This window comes from Chelonia mydas, chromosome 4, assembly GCF_015237465.2.
Source record: "Chelonia mydas isolate rCheMyd1 chromosome 4, rCheMyd1.pri.v2, whole genome shotgun sequence".
NCBI classification, from domain to species: domain Eukaryota; kingdom Metazoa; phylum Chordata; order Testudines; family Cheloniidae; genus Chelonia; species Chelonia mydas.
Window position 1 is genome coordinate 69,494,928 of NC_057852.1, and position 22,592 is coordinate 69,517,519.

The window sequence follows — 22,592 nt, forward strand, 5'->3', positions numbered from 1 at the left end:
GCTTGATTCTCAGCTGTTTTGTAATTTATGTAGTTATTTATTTATTTGTATTGAAATAGCACTTAGAGGCCCTAATTCTGGGTTTGGAACCATGTTTTTCTAGCCAGTGTACATATATATATATATACAAAAGATGACTCCTGCTTTAAAAAATTTGCAATCTAAGAGTGTTTCCATTGAAGGAAAGAGAATGTAATGCTAACAGATCAGAATAGTAATATATTACACCCATTTTTCACAGGTGTAGAAAACTATGAAAGGTGCAAGGCAATAAAATAGCACCACAATTGCCATCTTCCAGCTATAGACCACAGGATTACTCTTGTTTGTAAAGCACTACTCAATGCAAAGATTGCAGATTCATGCTCCAAAGTAGCAAGGCAGGGCAAAGAGTAGTCAACATTTTTACTTTGCTGTCTCTGAACTGTATTTCATTACAAACTATGTCATTCACTTTTAGATATAAATTTACCTGCACTCATCACAATCTCGGTCTTAGTGCACTTTTTGTTACTGCAGAGATTACAAAACTAGGCCCTGTGAGTAATTCTGGCCCCAGTGAAGGCAGTGGGAGTTTCTCTATTGGCTTTGTGGAGCCAGAATTTCACCTGAAGTTATTATTTAAAGATTGGGGGCCAGATTCTCAGTTGGTATAAATGGGCCTAGTTCCATTGAAGTCAGTGCAGCTACATCTTAATAAATATGTGATTGTCTGTAAAGAAAAGACCAGTCTTGGTTCAGTGCTGAAAATGTTGAATTCTGTCTGTAGGCTGCACAAGTTCTTCATTGTAGGCAGGTATGCCCCACAGGCCTACTGACCACTAAATAAACGTGTACAGAAGAGCACTCCAACACCTCGCGCTAGACACCCTCCCCAGCCCTGTGCCTGCCACTCTTTCCAACTCTGCTACTAAATATTTTTTAAAACAATAGTATCTTATGCATTTATTTATTAATTCACATTTTTGCCAACATCTATCTAGAGCGAAGGTTGCCAACTTTCTATTTACAACACCCTTGCTCTGTCTCTGCCCCAAGGCCCTGCCCCTTCTCCGAGACCCCACCCCTGCTCACTCCATCCCCCCACCCTCACTCACTCGCTCATTTTCACCAGGCTGGGGCAGAGGTTGCAAGAGGGGGTGAGGGCTCCAGGTGGGGTTGAAGGCTCTGGGGTGGGGCTGGAGTTGAGGGGTTTGGGGTACAGGGGCAGGGGTAGGGGTGTGAGAGGGGATGAGGGGTGTGGGCTCCAGCCAAGCAGCACTTACCTCAGGTGGCTCTTGGAAGCGGCCAACATGTCCTGCTCCTAAGTGGAGGGGCCAGGGGCTCTGTGCTCTGCCCCTGCCTGCAGGCGCCACTCCCCGCAGCTCCCACTGGCCACGGTTCCTGGCCAATGGGAGCTATGGAGCCGGGGACATGCGGGGCAGGGGCAACCCGCAGAGCCCCTGTGGACATCCCTATGCCTAGGAGCCAAGGGGAGATGCCAGCCTCTTCCTGGGAGCCAGGCAGGCACCCTGCCTGCCCTTCTGTGGGTGGCCAACCAGACTTTTAACGGCCCAGTCAGCAGTGCTGAACGGAGCCGCCAGGGTCCCCTTTCAGCCGGGCGTTCCATTCGAAAACCGGACGGCTGGCAACACTATTCAGAGCTCTAGGAGCTTTACAATGTTTAGAATAAACAATATTGTGACAGAATAAAATCTACAACATACTAATACAATTCCAGTAACCCACTCATATCCTTTAGCTGTTCAAGCCACTTCCTCTCCAGTGTCCGCTATCTACTACATTCAAATTTTTGATATCAATATAGCCATCACTTCTTGTCCTGGTTGTGTGATTTCTTGTATAAAAAATACTAATTTTCCCTATTGCAAGCACTTCCTGTGAGATAAATGTTAATCTGATTTGATTCTGAGGTGATCAATGGATCTGTCTACCTACAGTTATAAACCTACATAGCCTTTGCAGAGAGCAGCAATCTGACAGTGTAAAATAAGACAATAAGACAAAATAAGACAAAAATTTGTCTTCCCTTACCAATTATTGACTTAGTCCCTTATCCTGCAGTGATCTTCACACAAGGAGAGGGAATCTACCTAGACAGAGCTCAATGCAGGATTGGGAAATCAACAGCAAAGCTCACGCTGATTGCAGTGGGACCCAGATTGTGCCATTAATAAAATGGAAGGGTGAATGGAGAAATGAGGCAGGAGGGAACTCCTTCAGTAAGAAATGAGAGAAAATCTAGATGCCCTAATTACTGAAAAGATGGATATCCCAAATCAGAACCCTTACAATAGCAGAAAAAGAATGGTAGAAATTCCTGTACTAGATGGTTTAAAGCAAAATTAAAAAATCACTACTGTGCAATACATGCATAAAACAATCATTCTGATCTTATGGAGATACTTCACAGATCTTACATTAATTTTTTTGCTGTTCTTCATGTCAGAATAAGCCTTCTTTGGAGTATCCAGTTGGGTTACAATTGTTTTTGAAATGTTGCCTTCCAGTGATGATCCATAAAAGCGTAGAAAAGACTGCAACTTTTGATTGCTTCGAAGGGCCCACGGATCTTTGCCCATTGCTTCAAAATACACAAATGATGTTACACACACATACATGCTTTTTATATCCCTTACCTCCTTGCCTATATACTGCCCTTCCTTTCAGTTTTTATACTGTGAGGCATGAAGGCTTTGTCTTCCACTGCAAAAGTGCTTTGTAATGTCATGCCATTTGGTGCAATTCTCTGCAAACCACAGTAGCAGCTCTTTGGAACTGCCAGAGAGAGAGAACTGAAGATGCTGTTTAGAAATAGATGGTTTCAATGGAGGATTTGTTTTTAAATTATTCAGTATTTCAGAGCAGCAGCAGGGCCACAATAAAGGTATGGGCCATGTAAGAAGTACCAAGGCTCTGTTGTAATGTCATGTTTGCCAATACAGGCCTAGAATATCATCACTCTTAAGTCACAATTTGCCAACCTGTGGAGTCGGCAGTCCTCAGAAGGCTGTGAGTGGACAGACTCCCTCCTCTGAAGTTTGCTTCAGGAGAATTCAGGAAGGAAACAGGCCATTCACAGGCTCAGGGGAGCTTGGGTGTGAAGCAGCAGCAATCATTGCTCTTTCCTCTCTCCCCCACGGAGCTACAGGTCTGATGTTGAGTGGAGATCATAGAATCATAGGACTAGAGGGGACCTCAAGAGGTTTTCTTGTTCAGTCCCCTGCATTCATGGCAGGACTAAGTATTATCTAAACCATCCCTCACAGGTGCTTGTCCAACCTACTCTTAAAAATCTCCAGTGACGGAGATTCCACAACCTCCCTGGGCAATTTATTCCAGTGCTTAACTACCCTGACAATTGGCAAGTTTTTCCTAATGTCCAACCTAAACCTCCCTTGCTGCAATTTAAGCCCATTGTTTCTTGTCCTATCTTTAGAGGTTAAGAAGAACAATTTTTCTCCCTTGAAAACTGTTATCATGTCCCCTCTCAGTCTTCTCTTCTCCAGACTAAACAAATCCAATTTATTCAATCTATCCTCACAGGTCATGTTTTCTAGACCTTTAATCATTTTTGTTGCTCTTCTCTGGACTTCCTTCAATTTGTCCACATCTTTCCTGAAATGTGGTGCCCAGAACTGGACACAATATTCCAGTGAGACCTCCTCTCTAGCACACCCATGCAGGGGCAGGAATAATTTAGCCTTAAATTTCAATAAACTCAGAATAATTATTCAGCATAACAGAAACAAAAAAAGGAAGAAAAAGTGATATTATTAGCATGCTATGGAATTGTACTACAGAACAGTGAATCAAAGCCTGCCCTACACAATGATGACCTTTCATGAAAAAAATAATAAATCTTGTCCATCAAATATTGATTGCTTAGTATATGAAACGGAAAACTGTTTAACTGTTGCTTTATTTCTAATATGTACAGTTTTGTGAAATGGCTACTTTTCACTTTTGCGAGTGTTCATTAAGTATGGCATTGATCCTGCAAACAATTACAGACATGTTTAACTTTAGGCATGTGAGTAGTCCTACTAAAATAATCTCAGCAATTCCCATTATTTCTAAATGGAGAAAACATTATTCCAGACCCAAGTTGCTTTTTTATATTAATTATCACTATTTGTATTACAATAGCACCTGTGTCCCCCAATCAAGGACTGGAACCCTATTGGGCTAGGTACTACACACACCGAAAAGACTATCTCTACCCCAATACACATTGTTTCATTAAATTAGTGCAACTTTTAAATCATTTTCTGAAACTATAAAACTACCCACACTGATAATACTTTAGCTTTATCTGAATAGGCTTTAACAGAATAGGGTCTTACTTTGAGAACTGGACTTTGTTCTGTCATAATCATCACTGAGAAGCTTTCCTGAATGCCAGTGTCGAATTTCATCAAATTCTTTTTGTTTAATAAGTGAAGTAACAGCAGAGTCATCACTAACAACAAAAGACACAATACTGATAATGTATACTATTTATAATATAATTAATTATTTTCAGAAATAAAGGTTTTAAAATACATGTCACATCAGTAGTTTGCTGGTCCGATAGAACCTACATGGAATAATATAAAATTATGAAAATGCAATTGTAAACGTATAAAATATTTAGAGTCTGTAGGTAAAAACCCAGCCCTGGTGACGTTAAGGAAAAACTCCCAATGACTTCAGTGGGGCCAGGATTTAATTCTGTAGTTTCAATTAAGCAAAGATACATAACCATCTGCTCACTTTAATCAACACCTGAATACTTACCTTAGAAAACATTTGGGGTGAGGTCATATACCTCTTATGTGTGAAATTCACCCCAGTGCCATAGTAACTTGTTACAAACCACCTAACTGGCTCTTTCCCATCCCAGGTGGTCTCAGGGTCTGTCTATATTTAGAAAATGTTCCCCTTGTTGCTAACTCTGGTTTAAAAGAACTGATGTTTGTAGCAATGGGAGTCCAAGTATAGACATGATTTTGGCAGCTGACATGGTCTACAGTACCTTCTTGGGAGCAACAAGCCAAAGCTCCCAATGTGGTTCACACTGGCAACCTGATTTGGCACTCTGAACCCAGGCTGAATTCAGTGGGTGTCTTGGGTGGTCAGAGAATGGAGGATTGTGGTCCTATTGTGTGTAACATTTTAATAATGTGGTTCTATTCTATATCAATTGTTATATTGCACATATCGCTATAATATCTGGGCACCTTCCAGTAGTGTGTTAAGTGATGTGACTAACATTTGTCACTTGTGATTTGTTCCCTCTCTCATATGGTCTCCACCGAGGGAAATTTGTGTGTGCAATGTAGTGATTTGTTTTGGAAAGGTTTGGAGGGACATTGTTTCTGGTTTGGAGAGTTTGGAGGGGGGGTTAATGTACACACTGCTATGTGTTTATAGCAGAGAAGGCAGTTCAAAAAAATGTGTCTTGTACTTGGAGTGGAAGGTGGTGAGGTTTCTGATGGTCCTTAGTTCCTGTGGAAATTCATTCCATAGTTTCAGCTCAGTCCCTGCGAAAGCTCCATCTTCTGCACAGACAAGCTGTACCCTTATCGTAGAAGTTCCATTATGCCTCAAGAGCAGAATTGTTAATCATGGTCTTCATTTCAGAGATTTTGGGTGTATATTATAAATTGGTGGGTGGGAGGGGCTGTGGGTGTGGGTGTGTGAGAGAGGTAGAGAGACACATACATGAAACCCACATGTACATGTTTATGAGAGAACAGCACTCAAGAACATCTTATAATATATAGAAATGCCACGACAGGCTACTCTGTTTTTCCAATATGTTTTTGTTTGTTTGCTGTTACATTTTAATGCACTTACTTCTTAACTTCCTACATTTTAATTAATATTTTCAAAGTGTCGCCTGGGTTGTTTGATACCAAATTATGAAAACAAAAATAGTCATCATCACAATGAAAATTCCTAGAACATGACAAAACCACGATACCTAATGATTTAATCTTATATATATTCAGAAAAATAAAAAAAAGTAAAACAGACACATACCTTTTTAAAAATGGTAGGCTACTTAGAATATCCCCAGCAAATTCATCCACAACCATAGATGTCATGGGTATCAGACCTAGATTAGGAATATTCTTGGATTCTTTTCAATTTGAAAAAAAAAAGACAGTTCTTCAAAAGTTTGCTACAGTAACATATTTACAGCAACATCTTAAAATACTGTCCAAATGCAATTTCAGTGAAGCAAAGTCACAAAGCCCTTCATTCAAGCCTATACTGATAGCTCAGATTTAGTGAATAAAATATCCAGGCAGAGTTTTGATTAATATTATTGCTCTGTGAAACCGGCTAACAGAAGGTTCTGTAATGCACAGAACTAATTCCTTCTAGCCAAAATTTTCAAACCTAAGAATCTAAAATTAGGCTTTTAAATCCATACTTAGGCTCCCAAATAAAAGTGGCCTGCTTTGAAATGGGAGTTGTAGATGCTCATCACCTTTGAAAATCAAGCCACTTTGTTCTGCTTAGCATTTTGGGCTACTTTTATGTAGGAACCTAATTTTAGCCATTCAGGTTTGAAAATTTTGGCCTCTGTCATTTACAATCTTACTTGACTGAGCACAGAGAGAAACAGCAGAATGTGTAACTTATAAACGATCCGTAAAATTATAAGGAACTTTATACTAGGAAAGGCAAAAGAAAAACTGAAACTTAACCAGTAGAACAGTTCTTGTAATTTAACCTAATATAGCATTAAAGTAGGCTGTCCTCTCCCCACTTGTACTAATTTATTTATGTTGCTTGTGTCTTATTTGCTGCGACACATGCAATGTAAATAATTTAACTGTAGCTTGAATTAATTACCTGTTGTTTTCCAAATTAATTTCTCACAGTTGTTTCTTTCAATTCATATTTATTTTCCTTTCTTGCTAGGTCTTTTAATATTTGCCAAGATTCTTATCCTGACTTGCAGCTGACTCTAATTGTGGTGGTGTTACAATTTCCAAAAGTGAAAAAGTGAATGAGAATGTGTGCATTCCTCTCTGACCATTCTTTTCTGTACTCTCCTTATTACTGTTACTTAAAATAATAAATACTATGAACAGGACTATATCCTTTCGCTATTATTCTGGGTAGAGCATGGCAGACATTGTCACACAGACCTCCGTTATAAACAAAAGGAATACAGCCATCACACCAGTAGGGGCGGTGACAGCTGGGAGCCCCCAGGCCCTTTTAAATAGCCCGGGTAGGTCGCAGGGCTCGTACGGATCCGGGTTGGTGCCGGCGAAGGCAGACAAGTGGGCATGTGGAAGCCCTGGACATGCCAGAAGAACGCACCCATCAGTGCAGCTGGCAACAGTTCGCTGGGCACCAGCCAGTGCAGGCGCAGCACCGCGCGAAAACTTCAGCCATCCCTTTGCAGGGGGCCCATTCACTGTTCTGCCTGGGGGCCAGAATTACTGTCAGCAAGCCTGAATGTGAGCGAGCTATCCCAAGAAAAAAACAGTGAAGATAAAGCACATTAGTTTTATAGCAAGGTAAACTATAATAATAAAATCATAGAAATGGGCTGGGAAGAATCTCAAGAGATCAGGTCAGGTCAGCACTCACCTTCCTCTTCCCTCACCTAGTTTACCAAACAGTAAAGCTAAAGAACCTTATCTTCACTGTGTTTTTACCTTGGCATGGCTCACATGCATTAGTTACCCTGGGGTAAGAAACACACTTTTTTTTAAGCAGTGAAGACAAGGCTTAGCTACAGTGATCCTTAGTGTATCTGCTAATTGCAGAATACCCAGAACTATCTCTCCAGCTTCTGTTTCCTAACTGATGAAACTAGAGATAGGTAAATAACTAGTTGCAGATAATTTGACACATTTTACTACTTCTTTTCATGAGCGGTTTGCAGTCATCCTGCAATTTTCTTGATTGCATAGGACTGAATAACACTTTGCAAGTTCATTAATTAGGGGCAGGTCATTGTGAATATCGAGAATGATTAGATTTGTTAGCTGGTTTTGTTTGGATATGTGGGTCATATGATGCTTTTTGTCCCCCTAACTGAATGGGCCTAGTTCTTAAAATAATGTTTCTTATGTGACTATTTCTTTCCTAATTCAGAATTCAGTTTCTTTGAAATCATCATTTTCACAGACATGACTGTTAACATGACTGCCAGTTAACCAATTTGTGAGAACATTTGTGAGAGGTGAATTCAAAAAGGGTCTGAAGAGTCAGAACAAATTCATTTAAAAATCCCAATCAATTTTTTTAAGTATTTGCCCAGCTATGTATGAAACCCTCCATACTAGTTGCCTCTGATGAAATGTAGGCAAGAGTTTGGTCAACTCAATAGCTCCTATTAAAGGAGGAATATTTTAAAAGATTGTTGTTTTCACTAAGCAGTAAGATTTCTTTGAAATATGTCAAAAGATTAAGCAGACTGTTCTGTTAATGGAGGAATCACATATTCTCTGCAGAATAGAGCCTTAATAAATACAAATTTTAAAATCATGAGTTAAAATAATAACATAGTGTAACTTTGAAGATTGTTACTATGGTACCTTTAATTGGTGAAGCTCTCTTTTTAAGAAAAGATGTAGAAGTTCTCCTCAGAGGCAAAGACTTTCCATCATCATCCTTTCCAGCTAGTTTTGATATGATACTCCACAGATATTCATACTCTCTCTTAATTTTTTCCCCCATATCCAAGTTTAATCCTAAAATGAAATGTAAAGTGGAAACTAATATTTTGATAGAAAATATTTATTTTATAACTAGCTTTCTTGAATTTTTTGCACACTTCAGTATAAGAGTGGCAGAATTGAGGACCTTTGTAAATACAGAACAAGACACAACATCAAAGTGACAAAAAAGAACACAGTTATGTCTGTTACAGAATAATAACAGTGGGTGGAATGCCGACTTGAAATACACATTCACACAAGCCTTGCACCAAGCCTTATGTTTAAGCATTTAGAAGTAAGCAGAGCTACTTGCCCTCTTATTCCTTCCCTGAACCAGGCAGGCAGGGAGTGGACAAGAAAGAGAGGGGAATGGGTGGAATCATGACTACACCCATCACTCACTTGCTGAAGCAGCTAAAGCAGTGTAGGAGGCTGGGAATAGGGGAAAGGACAGTAGTTTACTGCTGGTATAGGCAATTGTAATCTTCTACCACACCCACTAATCTACCTGAGGAATGAGGAAGAAGCAGGGGAGGAATTGTGACAATGGTGTCTCTGTATGTCATAGTGCATCCCAGAGATGCTCCTACATAGGTCCAACTTGCTCAAGTATATGCCCAATGTTATAATCTAATATTAATTAATTTGACATGAACTGCTGAGTGTTTTATTGTTAGATTAAAATCTAGATTAGGTTTAAAAACTAACAAGTGAAGAAACAAATATGAATGTAGTACCTTGCTCATTTTCTACTTCATAGTAATATGCAACATTCTTCCACAAAAGATCATCACTTAAATCAGGCAAGTGAGTGAAATCCACTTTCCACAGCTTTTCAGTTGTCAGGTGTTTCAGAAGAAAAAATTCACAACCTTTATGCTAAAAGGAAAAAAGGTAAATAGGATGAATACACTAGATTAACGTCTGCTCAAGGTATCAATACTCAATGCAAAGAAAACCTTTTTTTTCCCCTTAAGATTCTGGCTCCAGTATCAGATACTGAATGCACCTTGAAGGTTTTTTTTTAATTACCCAACTTGATTTTTTGGTGACCATAAAGGTCTGAATGTCTGCTAAACAAATCCATGCACTTAGACCATTTGGAGAAAAAGTGTAAAGCAGAGTAGTAGGAAAGAAGCACAGATTTAGAAAAGTTAAAGGGACTAGTGATAGGTCACCATTACACCTGACAGGAGAGTGCATTGTAAGCTCTAAATGGTAATATTATTATGAAAACTCCAGTGCCATTTTGAGAAGATAAGGCATTGATAAGACAGTAGTGAAACACTGGCCATAACATATTTAAGGGCATGATTCTGTCCCTTTATTCATGTTGAGTAGCACTTTACTCACAGAGTCTCATTGGTTTCAATGGAACTATTCAGGTAGTAATTGCATTACTCAACATAGCTAAAGGTGGTGAAGTTGGGCCTTAAATTTGCAAAAGGTGCTTGTACAGTAAAAACACAATAGACTGAAATTTAAGAAATATAATGCAGAAGTCAACAAATTTGATTGAATAAGGAACTTTTTAGGTCAGTGAGGACAGTGTTCATATCTTCACTTGCTACAGCATTCTTTTTCATTTGTTCCTGAACTTTTGCATAGTTTCACTGTGTTATTATGTAATTGCTGGGCTCCACTCAAGAGGTGTCTGTATTTTGGCAGTAAATGAGGGAATCTTAAGTGCATGTCTGATCTCAAGGGACTTGTGAGTCTAGTGCCTGATCATGCAAATGCTTAAACTTGTGTATAATTTACTCAGGTAAGTGGTTCCATTGCAATCAATGGGATTACTCACAAGATTAAAGTTATACACAGGTTTTGGTGTTTGCAGGATTTAGTTATTGGTACTTGTAAAGCACTTTGAGATATTTGGCTGAAAGGTGCTATCAGTGCGCAAAATATTATAATTTATTTTTGCTACAAAGAGCCATGCAGCTTCACAAAGAACTAAACACACAAGATAGTTAAGATGTATCATTCATTTTATTATTTTCCCCTAGGTTCTTTATTTGAAATATTAGACATTTTAAAAATACTTACTTGGAAAATTTTGGTAATAATAATTTTTAAAAACTACAAACAGTTAAATGATCTGACCACATCTTCTATTAGAAAATGTAGGCTTGCAAAGAGAGTGATTTAAAAATTAAATATGCTCATCCTATGTCTTAGGACACACAAGTTTGCACTCATGATAGTGATTACTGTAATGGATAGCATGATAAAACCACTTTAAAAGGTAGCCAATCCTTCATTTTAAAAGCCATATTTGGGCAGGATCTCTGAAGGTCTTCAAGAACCTGAATCCCAGATTTAGTGTCTAAATCTGAGGTTTAAATGCCTAAATCCCAGTTTTGCCTCCAGTGTGATCCACAGAACTCCCACTGAACCCTGTAGGTGCCTAAACTCTCTTGGTGTCTAAGCTTTCGGAGTACAAGGTCCCTAGGTGCCTATGTTCCTGCCTCTGGGCATGTGCACTGTGGATAAATATTTCAACAGTCCTTGGGCCAGAGAACAAAAGAATGACTTGTAGTACAGGGGCTTAGGCATTCACTTGGGAGGTGGGAGACTCTATGACACTAAGGGCTTGTCTCCACTTACCAGGGAATTGACGCGCAGCGATAGATCCACTGGGGGTCGATGTAGTGGGTCTTGTCAACCGCTGATCGCTCTCTCATCGACTCCGGTACTTCACCGGAATGAGAAGCATAAGGTAAGTCAACGGGAGCGTTCCTCCCATTGATCCAGCGCAGTGTAGATACTGCAATAAGTCGATCTAAGGTACGTCGACTCAAGCTACATTATTCACATAGCTGGAGTTGCGTAACTTAGGTCGACTTAGACCCATACTGTAGACCTGTCCTCAAGTGTTACAACACCTAAGTCCCTTCGTGGATCCCATCCGTTGTGTCTATTGTTAATAAATAAGAACTAAAAGTACAAACAATGAAAATGCAATGCCTACCATTTGTATAAATGTGAAAGCTTGTTTACTCCAATGGTAACTGATTAATCTAACCCGAGCTCGTTGTGAAAGAGGTAAATGGAAAAGAAAAACCACACTCAGGCAATACATCCTGATTAGGTCTTCAGCTTCTTCTGGTGTTATTTCCCTACTCTTCTCCTGTATAAACACAAACAAAAAGTATCATGCCTACATGCAACCTATTTTGCAATTCATATTTTGAAAGGAGCTTCAATCTGACCTTCCATTTTGCATCTGCTATTTTGCAGACATAACTACAGACATATAGAATTGTTCTTTTAGACCAGAGGTGGGGAACCATTTTTCTATCAGGGGCCACTGACTCACACAAAAAATCAGTCACGGGCCACATACAGCCCCACAGGGGGGTGTGGAGGCTTGGCGCTTCTCCCCACAGCAGCGTGGCTCCAGCCCCATGGGGTTCAGGGAGCGCAAAGGCTTGGGTAGGGCCAGAAATGAGGGGTTCAGGGTGTGGGAGGGGGCTCCAGGATGGGGCAGGGGGTTGGGGTGTGGGTGGGGATTTGGAGTCTGGGAGGGAGTTAGAGTGTGGGAGGGGGTTCCAACCTGGGGCAGGGGGTTTGGGGTGTGAACTCTGGCCGCGTGGCACTTAGCTCAGGTGGCTCCTGGTCGGTGGTGCAGTGGGGCTAGGGCAGGCTCCCTGCCTGCCAGGGCTCTGCACTGCTCCCAGAAGTGTCTGCCATGTCCAGCCCCTACGTGGAGGGGCCAGGAGGCTATGCGTCGTGCCCATTTACCACAATTCCTGGCCAATGGGAACTGTGGAGCCAGCGCTGGGGGTGGGCAGAGCTTCCCTGATCTCCCCTGTTGCTAAGGGCCGCAGGCACATGCTCGTCGCTACCGGGAGCTGAGCGCAGCCAGCCAGACTTCTGGCAACCCAGCAAGCCAGCAGTCGCAGCTCCAGCCCTGTGTGGGGGTGGGAGGGTAGGGGTGCTGAGGCTCAGGACTTCTGGCTCATGGTGCAGAGACTTGCTACTGGCCAGATGAAATGAAGCAGTGGGATGGATCTGGCCCATGGGCAATAGGTTCCCCACCCCACTCAATCTGACTTCATCTATTGGCATGATCAAGTAGCTACACTTATTAATGAGATCAGTTCCATCCACAATTATTTTGCACCTACAACATTGTCTCAAATTATTTGTGCCTCAAAGACTGAGTGCAAAATGCAAGGCCAACTCTGTAGCTCTGGTCAATACTTGTTAAACCCGGAGGTATAAAAGACCATATTATATGTAAGTAAAAGTTTGTCTACACATAACATACCCAACACAAGCAAGGACATGAAAAATTAAGAAATCTAACTCTCTACTCCTCTATCAGGAGATACTGACTTCACCAGCATACACCATAAATCACACATTGCTACCTTAAGTCTGCTCCTATGAGAATGCCAGACTTCAAGCACGTCTTACCCCAGATGTATACATTGGGGAGCAGTTAAGGTTGCCATGACTGGTCTGTGATGTATAGTGCTCAGGGTAACAGTACTTCTAACCCCAAATGTTCAAAAATCAAGACCCTCAAAAATCATGAGATTGGCAGAAAAATCTTCAAAATTTTTGATACGAGTAAATATTAGGTTCTTCTAATTTGCTTTCTAGTTTTGGAGCCTTCAGGCTGCACTTTGGTCTCATTTTTAAATCTTTCTACGCAACCATGAGAGCTAGAAACTCACTTTGCATTGAAAGAAAGCTGAGATAGTCTCGTAAGCACTTGTCTTTAAAAAGCTGGGACTTTAAGTGAAACATTAGATATAGGAAGAGTCATGATAAAATTGTGAGATTTAGCAACACTGGGGTTATTAAATACCCTGACTCATTCCATTTAATCTTTTAAAAGGCATATATGATGGCATAGAGCTCCACATCCTGTATGGAACAAAGCATTCTAGTCTGTATTTGAAATAGCTCCAGAGATATTTATTTCTGTGTATGTTAATTGCTGCTTTTCTGGAAATTATTTGTGTTCCACTAACAGGCTTTTATGTAGAAATATTTTGTAATAATAGTTTATAGGAGTAGATGGATAACACACTGAACATATGCCATAGGGAAAATGCATACCTCTAAAATATCACACCCCTCAAGGTGAGGGAAAGAAAAGAAAAAAGCAAGAGTTTGTGCTAACTGAAAATCCTACCTGTTTTCGAATGGTAGCCTGGTGTTTCTTTTGTAACCTACTGTACGTTCTCAGCCCCAGTGCACATGTGACAATGCAGACAATGTGTCGAATATCAGATATTTCTGGCCAAACATGCTTGAGCTGGGATAATGTCTCACAAACCTGGTATCATTAAATATATAATTAAATATATGAGGAGAATTTTAAAGGAAGAGTTTTCTCTTTTTAAAAACATGATAGGCAAAGAAGCCAACAGGGACCAAAATCACATGAGTGAAATATTTAGTCACAGGCCTAGAGAAATAAGAATGATGCCTCCCTATAGAGGTGAAGGATGATTTGCCAACACCTTGCAGTATTGAAGTATTGAAGTCAATGGCAGTCATTCCACTGATTTAAATAATCTTTAGATCAGGAACTAATCCTGCAGACACTTATCCATGTGCTTAATCTTGAGCAAAGTTATTAATATACTTAAGTTATGGGGCAGCAAATGTAAAGGAGCAGCAGGACGTCGGGCTCTAGGGCGGCAATCCGCCCTCGGCAGCCGCTCTGTCATAGTGCATTTCACGCTCGGCGGCAATTCAGCGGCCGCACCATCACTCCGCCACTGTGTTCAGCGGCAAGTTTGGTGTTTGGCCGCTTGGGGCAGCAAAAACACTAGAGCCAGCCCTGGGGACCTATATTGTAGTCTATCCTCCAGATAAAAAGAGAATCAAACATACTCATTAGCAATAATATATCACTCACAAAGTGTACACGTATGCTAAATAAGATACATGTAGTATTTAAAAATAAATAAATGATATGCCAATCACCATAAAAAAGGAATTTTTAGTAAAAAAGTAATACAACAATACTATATATTACAGTTTTAGAGTAAGGCAGATTTGAAGGTATAAAATACATTTAATTTTGAAGCTGATAAGAGGAGCTACTTAGATCTTTTGCTGAACATAACTGTGTGCATTTTTATACTTTCCAGTTTACATTTTTAAAGTGGAACCCTCACAATGGATTTTCAGCTTTCCATTTTTCACTTTTTTTTTCATATTACAACATTCCTAAGACATTTTCCAAAAGTATATATGGAGGATTTGGGTAGAAACCCTTTCAAGTTTTTGACTGAAGTAACAAAATGAAGTACCTCTTTTTCCATGTCCTTCACACTTGAATGTCCAGAGAGAGAAAGTAATGCTGCTGTACTGGATTCCTGCAAGTCTTTAACCAGTGTTTGGAAAACAAACGGAATCTCTTCTCGGTGCTTAAAAAATATATAGTTTATTTTTTAAATCAAGCTTTTTATCTTCTAAATTCAACCATTTTATTTTTAAATGTACATGCTATTAGAATATTATGACTTTTTTAGGTCATTCAAAAAGGCTGAACTGGAAAATACACATGTTAATACCAATTTGGAGTACTGATACAGTTCCTCCCAAAAAAATGTTATAATGGGTACATATTGTAGAACTCAATATTCAGAGTAGAGAAGGTGGTGATGAATTTCACTCTTTTCTGTTCATGTATTTTCTGTGAAGAGATTGTGATTTTTTTGAGTATATCTGTTCAAAATTATGTGAGGATTAATTTATGCTAATATTTTTTGGCCTGTAGCTCATGAGTGAGTAGTTTATTGTGAAGAAAGCACAATCCTTGCCCCAACTGGCTCACAATCTAAACACAAAGAGCAGGCAGGGGGAAAAGGCACCACAAATTTAGCTAACAAATATACACAAATTCCCAATCTACTCCTCAAGTATGGTATTGTCTATCAGCAAGTTTTGTACAGGCATTACAACAAATTGATCTCTCAGAGGGGCTTAAATGTGGAGAGGGTAGAGGCCTTGTGGATGAGCTCAAAAAGGGCTTTGCATACATATGGGCCATTAAACTAAATAAAGGTCGCTTTCTGTACTGAATGTAGAGGCTCTGCCCCAGCCTACAGCTCCTCATTTGCCAACTGCCACTCTACCAGTCAGCTTCTGTGCTTTGCCTTTTCCATTTCTCTAGATTCTTTCTACTGCCTACCACTTTCCACTCACACACTTTGTCTCCTTTTCCATGACTTCCCCTACAGTGCCCCCTACTCCAAGAAAATCCTCATTGAACCTATATGCAATAAACCTTCAGTACCTCCTCAAACCTTGCCTTCCCACACAATCCCACAAACTACAAAGTATAAAATAAATAATAAAATAATATTAATAATAATAAATAATAAATATTAATGCAAAAACAGAAAAAAAGAATAACTTGGAAGTCACATGACACACCCCATACCATTTTAGCTATGCCATAATCTACTCATGCACTCATTTCTCCTTGTCTGATATTTATTTAACATCACATTCTGTGTGCATACTCAACTTAGTCCCTGTCCCAGAGAGTTTACAGCCTATCTCTAAGTCAATTTTTCATTACACTACTGTAAGTTTTCAAATATAGACAAGGCCTTAGCTCTCAAAGTCATTTTCAGGCAAGATCTACTACACTGCTTAAATATTAAATTTCTCTATTAAATATCAGTAAAGATTTCATATATTGTTTACCTGAGAGAAAAATTCCTTGTGCCTATACATGCCATGGATATGATATCCATAAACTCTGATAAAATCTGATTCTTGTCCAGAAGTAAGGACAACATTGATTCTTTTTGACAAGGCATGAATGATAAATAAATTGAGAAAGCTTGTCTGTAGTTTAGTCAGTCCATCATCAGAGATTATTATAAAATATGGGTAACTTTCTTGCAGGAAAGATTGCCACTTCCCTTCTAAAAAGTTGGAAAATTCAGTGTGAATGACAGCATCAGTACTGTGCTGAAGATGGAGAATCAGTGTAGTACGTAAGGACAGGAGAGTCGGATGCCTGTAATATGCATGCTCTGCATCCTGTAAAAAAATGAAGTAAAATTATATTTTTATACAGATTAACAATTTCAATTAGCTGCAACTAGAGTATAAACATGTTAATTCTTAGTAATGACATATTTTGTATGTACATCTTCATATTATCTGCTTTGGAGCTATTACTTTGAATTAACAGGACATGAAAATAACACTTTACGTTATGTAATTTTAATAACTTCCAAATAAGACAATAATTTAAATTGGGGGCCCAGTCCTGCTAACCTTTAGCCACACGAATAGTCTTATTGGATCGATCATGCTCTCACTTACATTAGTGTAAATCCATAGAATCTCTATTGACTTCAGCACAGCTATGGAGTTACTGTGGATTTACACCAGTGCCATTGAGAGCTGTATATGTTCAAGGTTACTTGTGTGCAGAAGCATTGGCAGCATCAGTTTCTAGACAGAAAACATAAGGAGACATTAAACGATTCTGCTGACATAAAGAGTGGAAGCAAAAGCTTGTGGGCCAGATTCTTGGCTGTGCCTAGTGAGCAACTGGTACAGCTGGGGATTTATGTGTCAGTGGTTTGGGCCAGTTCCTCAGGCTGGGACTACACATGCCAAGGTTGTTCTGAGGATCACCGGAGTGCAAGGACTGCTTGGTCACACACCCTTTCCACTGGGAACTTGCCCTGCACCATGGATCAGGTGTAGATGCCAAAACAGGAGCCACTAGAACAGTGGTCTTCTACCAGGGGCACGCAGAGGTCTTCCAGGGGGTACATCAACTCACCTAGATATCTGCCTAGTTTTACAACAGGCTACATAAAAAGAACTAACAAAGTCATTACAAACTAAAATTTCATACAGACAGTGACTAGTTTATACTGCTCTCTATACTGTACACTGAAATGTAAGTACAATATTTATATTCCAATTAATTTATTTTATAATTATATGGTAGAAAAGAGAAAGTAAGCAATTTTTCAGTACTCGTGTGCTGTGACACTTTTGTATTTTTGTCTGATTTTGCAAGCAAGTAGTTTTTAAGTGAGGTGAAACTTGGGGGTACACAAGACAAATCAGACTCCTGAAAGGGATACAGTAGTCTTGAAAGGTTGAGAGTCTCTGCAGTAGATCAACCCCATGCCTAGGAGATCCTCCACCAACCTGAATTATAGAGCTTAAATCTGCTTTGCTCCAGGGAAAGTGGTGGAAACCAGACTTCTCAGATTCAAGATTTGGATCCTCTACATCTTATTCACATTACCAGAATACCAATATATAGGTAGATACTCAAAGTATCCCCAAAATGTACATAAATTAGAGTTAGACACACTGTAGTTAAAAACCTAGAAATTGCGAAGCTGGATCAGACCAATGGCCATTCTAGTTCAGTATCTTATCTTGGATGATGTCCAGTGGTAGATGCTTCACTACTTTATTCCTCACTTGATGGGTCTCTTACCATGGTCCTTATCCCCTTTTTAATTTACTTTAAAATTGTGCTTGCTCTATAATATAACCTGACTTAAAATATTTAAGTAAAATTAGAATATTCAAAGCTTTTACTTTCTCTGTACAGATGCAAGAAAAAGAGGATATGAATTTCAACTTTTATATATTTCCATATTGATATTGACTAAAGAAATTAATTACAGATTCACAGTTGGAAGGGTACCCGAGCTACACTCTACAGTTTCTTTTTACCTTAATCTAATTTCATACTATTATGCACACATGATTTTATCAGAGTTGGGGGTGGGGGGAATTGCTAGGGCCTATGTGAACAAGTCAACATATATATAAGCTTTAATTTTACAGTAATTTTTCCTAACTTCATAATTAAATCTGAAAGATATTAGGCTGTGTAAAAGAATGAAGTAAATTTAAAATGTCATTAATTTACCACTTAAATGTCTTGATAGAGAAAGAAAAATCTTTTGTTAGCAAATCTATTCAGTGAAAGCATTACTGACACCCTCAAACTACTGAGATGCCCAAATATCACCAAGAATAACATAAGAACGGCCATACTGGATCAGACCAAAGATCCATCTAGCCCAGTATCTTGTCTTCCGACAGTGGCCAATGCCAGGTGCTCCAGAGGGAATGAACAGAACAGGTAATCATAAAGTGATCCATCCCCTGTCGCCCATTCCCAACTTTTGGCAAACAGAGGCTCGGGACACCATCCCTGCCCATCCTGGCTAACAGCCATTGATGTACCTATCCTCCATGAACTTATATAGTTCTTTTTTGTTATACTCTTGGCGTTCCCAACATCCTCTGGCAAGGAGTTCCACAGGTTGACTGTGGGTTGTGCGAAAAAAATACTTCCTTTTGTTTGTTTTAAACCTGCTGCCTTTTCATTTCATTTGGTGACCCCTAGTTCTTGTGTTATGAGAAGTAGTAAACAACACTTCCTTATCAACTTTCTCTACACCAGTCATGATTTTATAGACCTCTATCATATCCCCCATTAGTCATCTCTTTTCCAAGCTGAAAAGTCCCAGTCTTATTAATCTCTCATACAGAAGCCACCCCATACCCCTAATTATTTTTGTTGCCCTTTTCTGTATCTTTTCCAATTCCAATATATCTTTTTTGAATGGGGTGACCACATCTGGACACAGTATTCAAGATGTGGGCATCCCATGAATTTATGTAGAGGCAATATAATATTTTCTGTCTTATTATTTATCCCTTTCTTAAGGATTCCCAACATTCTGTTCGCTTTTTTGACTGCCACTGCACATGGAGTTTTCAGAGAACTATCCACAATGACTCCAAGATCTCTTTCTTGAGTGGTAACAGCTAATCTAGACCCCATCATTTTATATGTAGAATTGGGATTGGAAAACATAATGTCCTTTACTTTGCATTTATCAACTTTATTTTCATCTGCCATTTTGTTGCCCCGTCACCTACTTTTGTGAGATCCTTTTGTTTACCTCTTTTTCCAGATCATTTATGAATATGTTGAATATGATTGGTCCCAGTACAGACCCCTGAGGGACATCACTATTTACCTCTCTCCATAGTGAAAACTGACCATTTATTCCTACCATGTGTTTTCTGTCTTTTAAGCAGTTACCAGTCCATGAGGGGACCTTCTCTTTTATTCCATGACAGCTTACTCTGCTTAAGAGTCTTTGGTGAGGGACCTTGTCAAAGGCTTTCTGAAAATCTAAGTACACTGTATCCACTTGATCTCCCTTGTCCACATGCTTGTTGACTCCCTCAAGTTTCCAATTAGTTTCCAATTTGCCTTAATCTCACAGTGTTATTTTTTGTTGCCATGGGCTGGAAATAGTGTGTATCTCTCAAAAAATGCTTGAAGTAAAAACAAAATCAACACAAGGAATAAAAATGAACAGTAATCCTTGTTCAGTACTACATTCCATAGGTATGTTCCATTTCAACCCATGGATAATACAGAAAACTAAAATTAACCAAAACCAACTCCCTTCTGAAAGAAGTAGGAAAGAAAAAACAATATTGTGTTACCTAGTGGCAAAAAAAAAAAAAAAAAAATCAGCCACATAGATTAATCAAACACCAGAGAGAATACTTGTAGGCCCAAATTGAGAATTCAAACTGTCCACAGATGCTTGCTCATAAAGATGCAACTGACTGAGGACCATGAGATGCAACTAAAGATCCTCCTAGGCTGGATATATAATATGAACATTTAGTAGCAGGGCTTGGGTAATAGTCTATGTATTTTATCACATACTCCTGTGAACATCTAGGAATTCCCTGCTGGGAATACAGATGCATTTGTTATGAGTAATTTGCATGAATACATTCTCAGGCTCACAATAAAACTACTAGAGCTGGGCAGGAAATGGTTTTACCATCCTGCATCAGGACGGAACCAAGTCTTTTCATCAAAGTGAGAAACCAAACTTCCAAAATAGCTAGTACCCTGGTGGTTAGGATGCCACGCCTGGATGTGGGAGATCCAGGTTCAAGTCTCTCATCTAAATCAGGCAGAGCAGGGAGTTGAATCTAGGCCTCCCACATCCTAGGTGAGTACCCCAGCCATTTGGCTATTCTGGATTAAGCACACAAAGGCACTTCATCCTGGACCTGGGAAATCTTGCCTGACAAAATTTTCATTGAATCTGGTACATTCAGGCAAAAAGTTTCAGTTTTGATGAACTGCCATTTTCTGATGAAAAACTGTTTCACTGAAAACTTTGCAACACACTCTAAAAACTACTTTTGCATGGCTAATTGTGAACCTTTTGGGGGAGACGTTAGCTAAAGGTCTGAATTTGACCTTTATTGTCTTATTGCTTAAAGACTACCTAATGTATTATGAATGAACACTTTTCTCTAGTGAAGAAATATAGTGCAAGAATTCAATCATTCATTGCAAAAATCATGTATTTGTTACCTTGAAGAAAACAATGATGTATTTTGCTCCTTTGTTTGTTAAATCCAGTAGAAAGCGTTCTACCAGGTAAAAGAAGTGCAGGTTCTGTCCTGGCAGTAATGTTTGTTCACTTATGCAGGTGATGAATAATGAATCTCCATCAATCAGAAAAAACTCAGATTCAACGTAATCATTGAGTAAACTTACATACCTGGAACAAAGAATGCATATGGCAACAAATAGTACAATTTAACATCAATGTGGAAACAATACACTGTACTTGAGGAAATGTAAAAAGTAGCAGTTTAAAAAATAAATCTTAAACAAACACAATGATCCAGTTCTCTATGAGAAAAATAAGATCAGTAACTCAGTCAAAAACAGTGTCACCATGTTGTCTCCGATTATATTTACAACATTCCTATCGTCTGCTATAAGGAATGTTTGTATGATATGAATTTTCTACACACCTTATACCATTGTAAAAAGCAGACAAGGGCATCGTCAGCCCTAGAAATGTTCCAGGCAGTGATCAGCGGAGTGACTCACATAAAACTAAATAGATAAAGAGTGTAGGGTGTAACTTGTAAAACTGAACAACATGAGCTATTTACACATAGCCAATATTTGCTAAAAAAAAAAAGTACTGTGCCATTCCAAACATATACGTGAAAGCAAAACTGCCTATTTTCATATGCAAATATAGGATCAGAATATACAGTTTAAATGTCTGCTTCTGAAAACCAGGCTCCCAAAGTATGGTTACAAACCATGTCAACAAGATAAATTTAATCTTCATAGGGACCCTTTTTGAAGTGTCTAACAAAATAATTGATATCTTTTCTTGTACAATGCCAAAACAGTTGGTTTCATCTCTGCTAACTAATGAATCTACCTATTTAAGCTATTCGGATCATATTGTATTCTGGGACCACAGGTCACTGGTATTGTTTGCTTACAGCGGTCCATTCTACTCAAGAGCTATAGACTCTAGTTGCAAAAAGAAAAGGAGTACTTGTGGCACCTTAGAGACTAACAAATTTATTTGCGCATAAGCTTTAGTGAGCTACAGCTCACTTCATTGGATGCATTCAGTGGACTAGTCCCTAGTTGCTTTACAGGCGCTACCCTTAGTAGAATGCATTGCAGCAAAGCAGGTTTGAGATTACAAATGAATGGATAATGTTGGCAAAGTCTACATCAGAAGAATGGTTGCAGGCTTTGAGCCAGACTTGGATAAAAGGCATTATATGCCACTGCTGTCAGCTGGGAAGGGAGTATATTAATAAAGCCCTGTCCTGATTCCATATTCAAGGAACTTGCCAGGTTGGTTTGTCTCTGGCTGATTTTGATTTTTTCTATTTTTTACTCAGCAAGCAGGGAACAAAAGCTGACTGAGGACCAGAAGTTCTGTTTTGTGTGAAATTCTGTGATTTCAAAATTTGTTTTCATTCCAAATCATAATGATTTTTTTCAGATGTCCTTTTAAATACAAATTTTTAAAAAATCATTTTGGGTCAATCAAAACATTTCATTTTGAATTT

At 39.1% G+C, this 22,592-nt stretch overlaps 1 protein-coding gene across 2 annotated transcripts in view; it reads right to left on the reverse strand.

Moving 5' to 3' along the window:
- The window catches only part of LOC102931483 (probable ATP-dependent RNA helicase DDX60), a 71,086-nt gene that overhangs the window by 42,115 nt on the left and 6,379 nt on the right, over positions 1–22,592 (reverse strand). For both annotated transcript variants that reach the window (XM_027829276.3, XM_007067046.4), the window contains exons 4-13: positions 21,070–21,259; positions 16,359–16,700; positions 14,954–15,070; positions 13,825–13,968; positions 11,647–11,805; positions 9,413–9,554; positions 8,553–8,708; positions 6,028–6,127; positions 4,347–4,462; positions 2,421–2,584 (exon numbers count right to left, since the gene is read on the reverse strand). In XM_027829276.3, the coding sequence (XP_027685077.2) occupies positions 2,421–2,584; positions 4,347–4,462; positions 6,028–6,127; positions 8,553–8,708; positions 9,413–9,554; positions 11,647–11,805; positions 13,825–13,968; positions 14,954–15,070; positions 16,359–16,700; positions 21,070–21,259 (1,630 nt within the window). The remainder of the gene's footprint in view (positions 1–2,420; positions 2,585–4,346; positions 4,463–6,027; positions 6,128–8,552; positions 8,709–9,412; positions 9,555–11,646; positions 11,806–13,824; positions 13,969–14,953; positions 15,071–16,358; positions 16,701–21,069; positions 21,260–22,592) is intronic.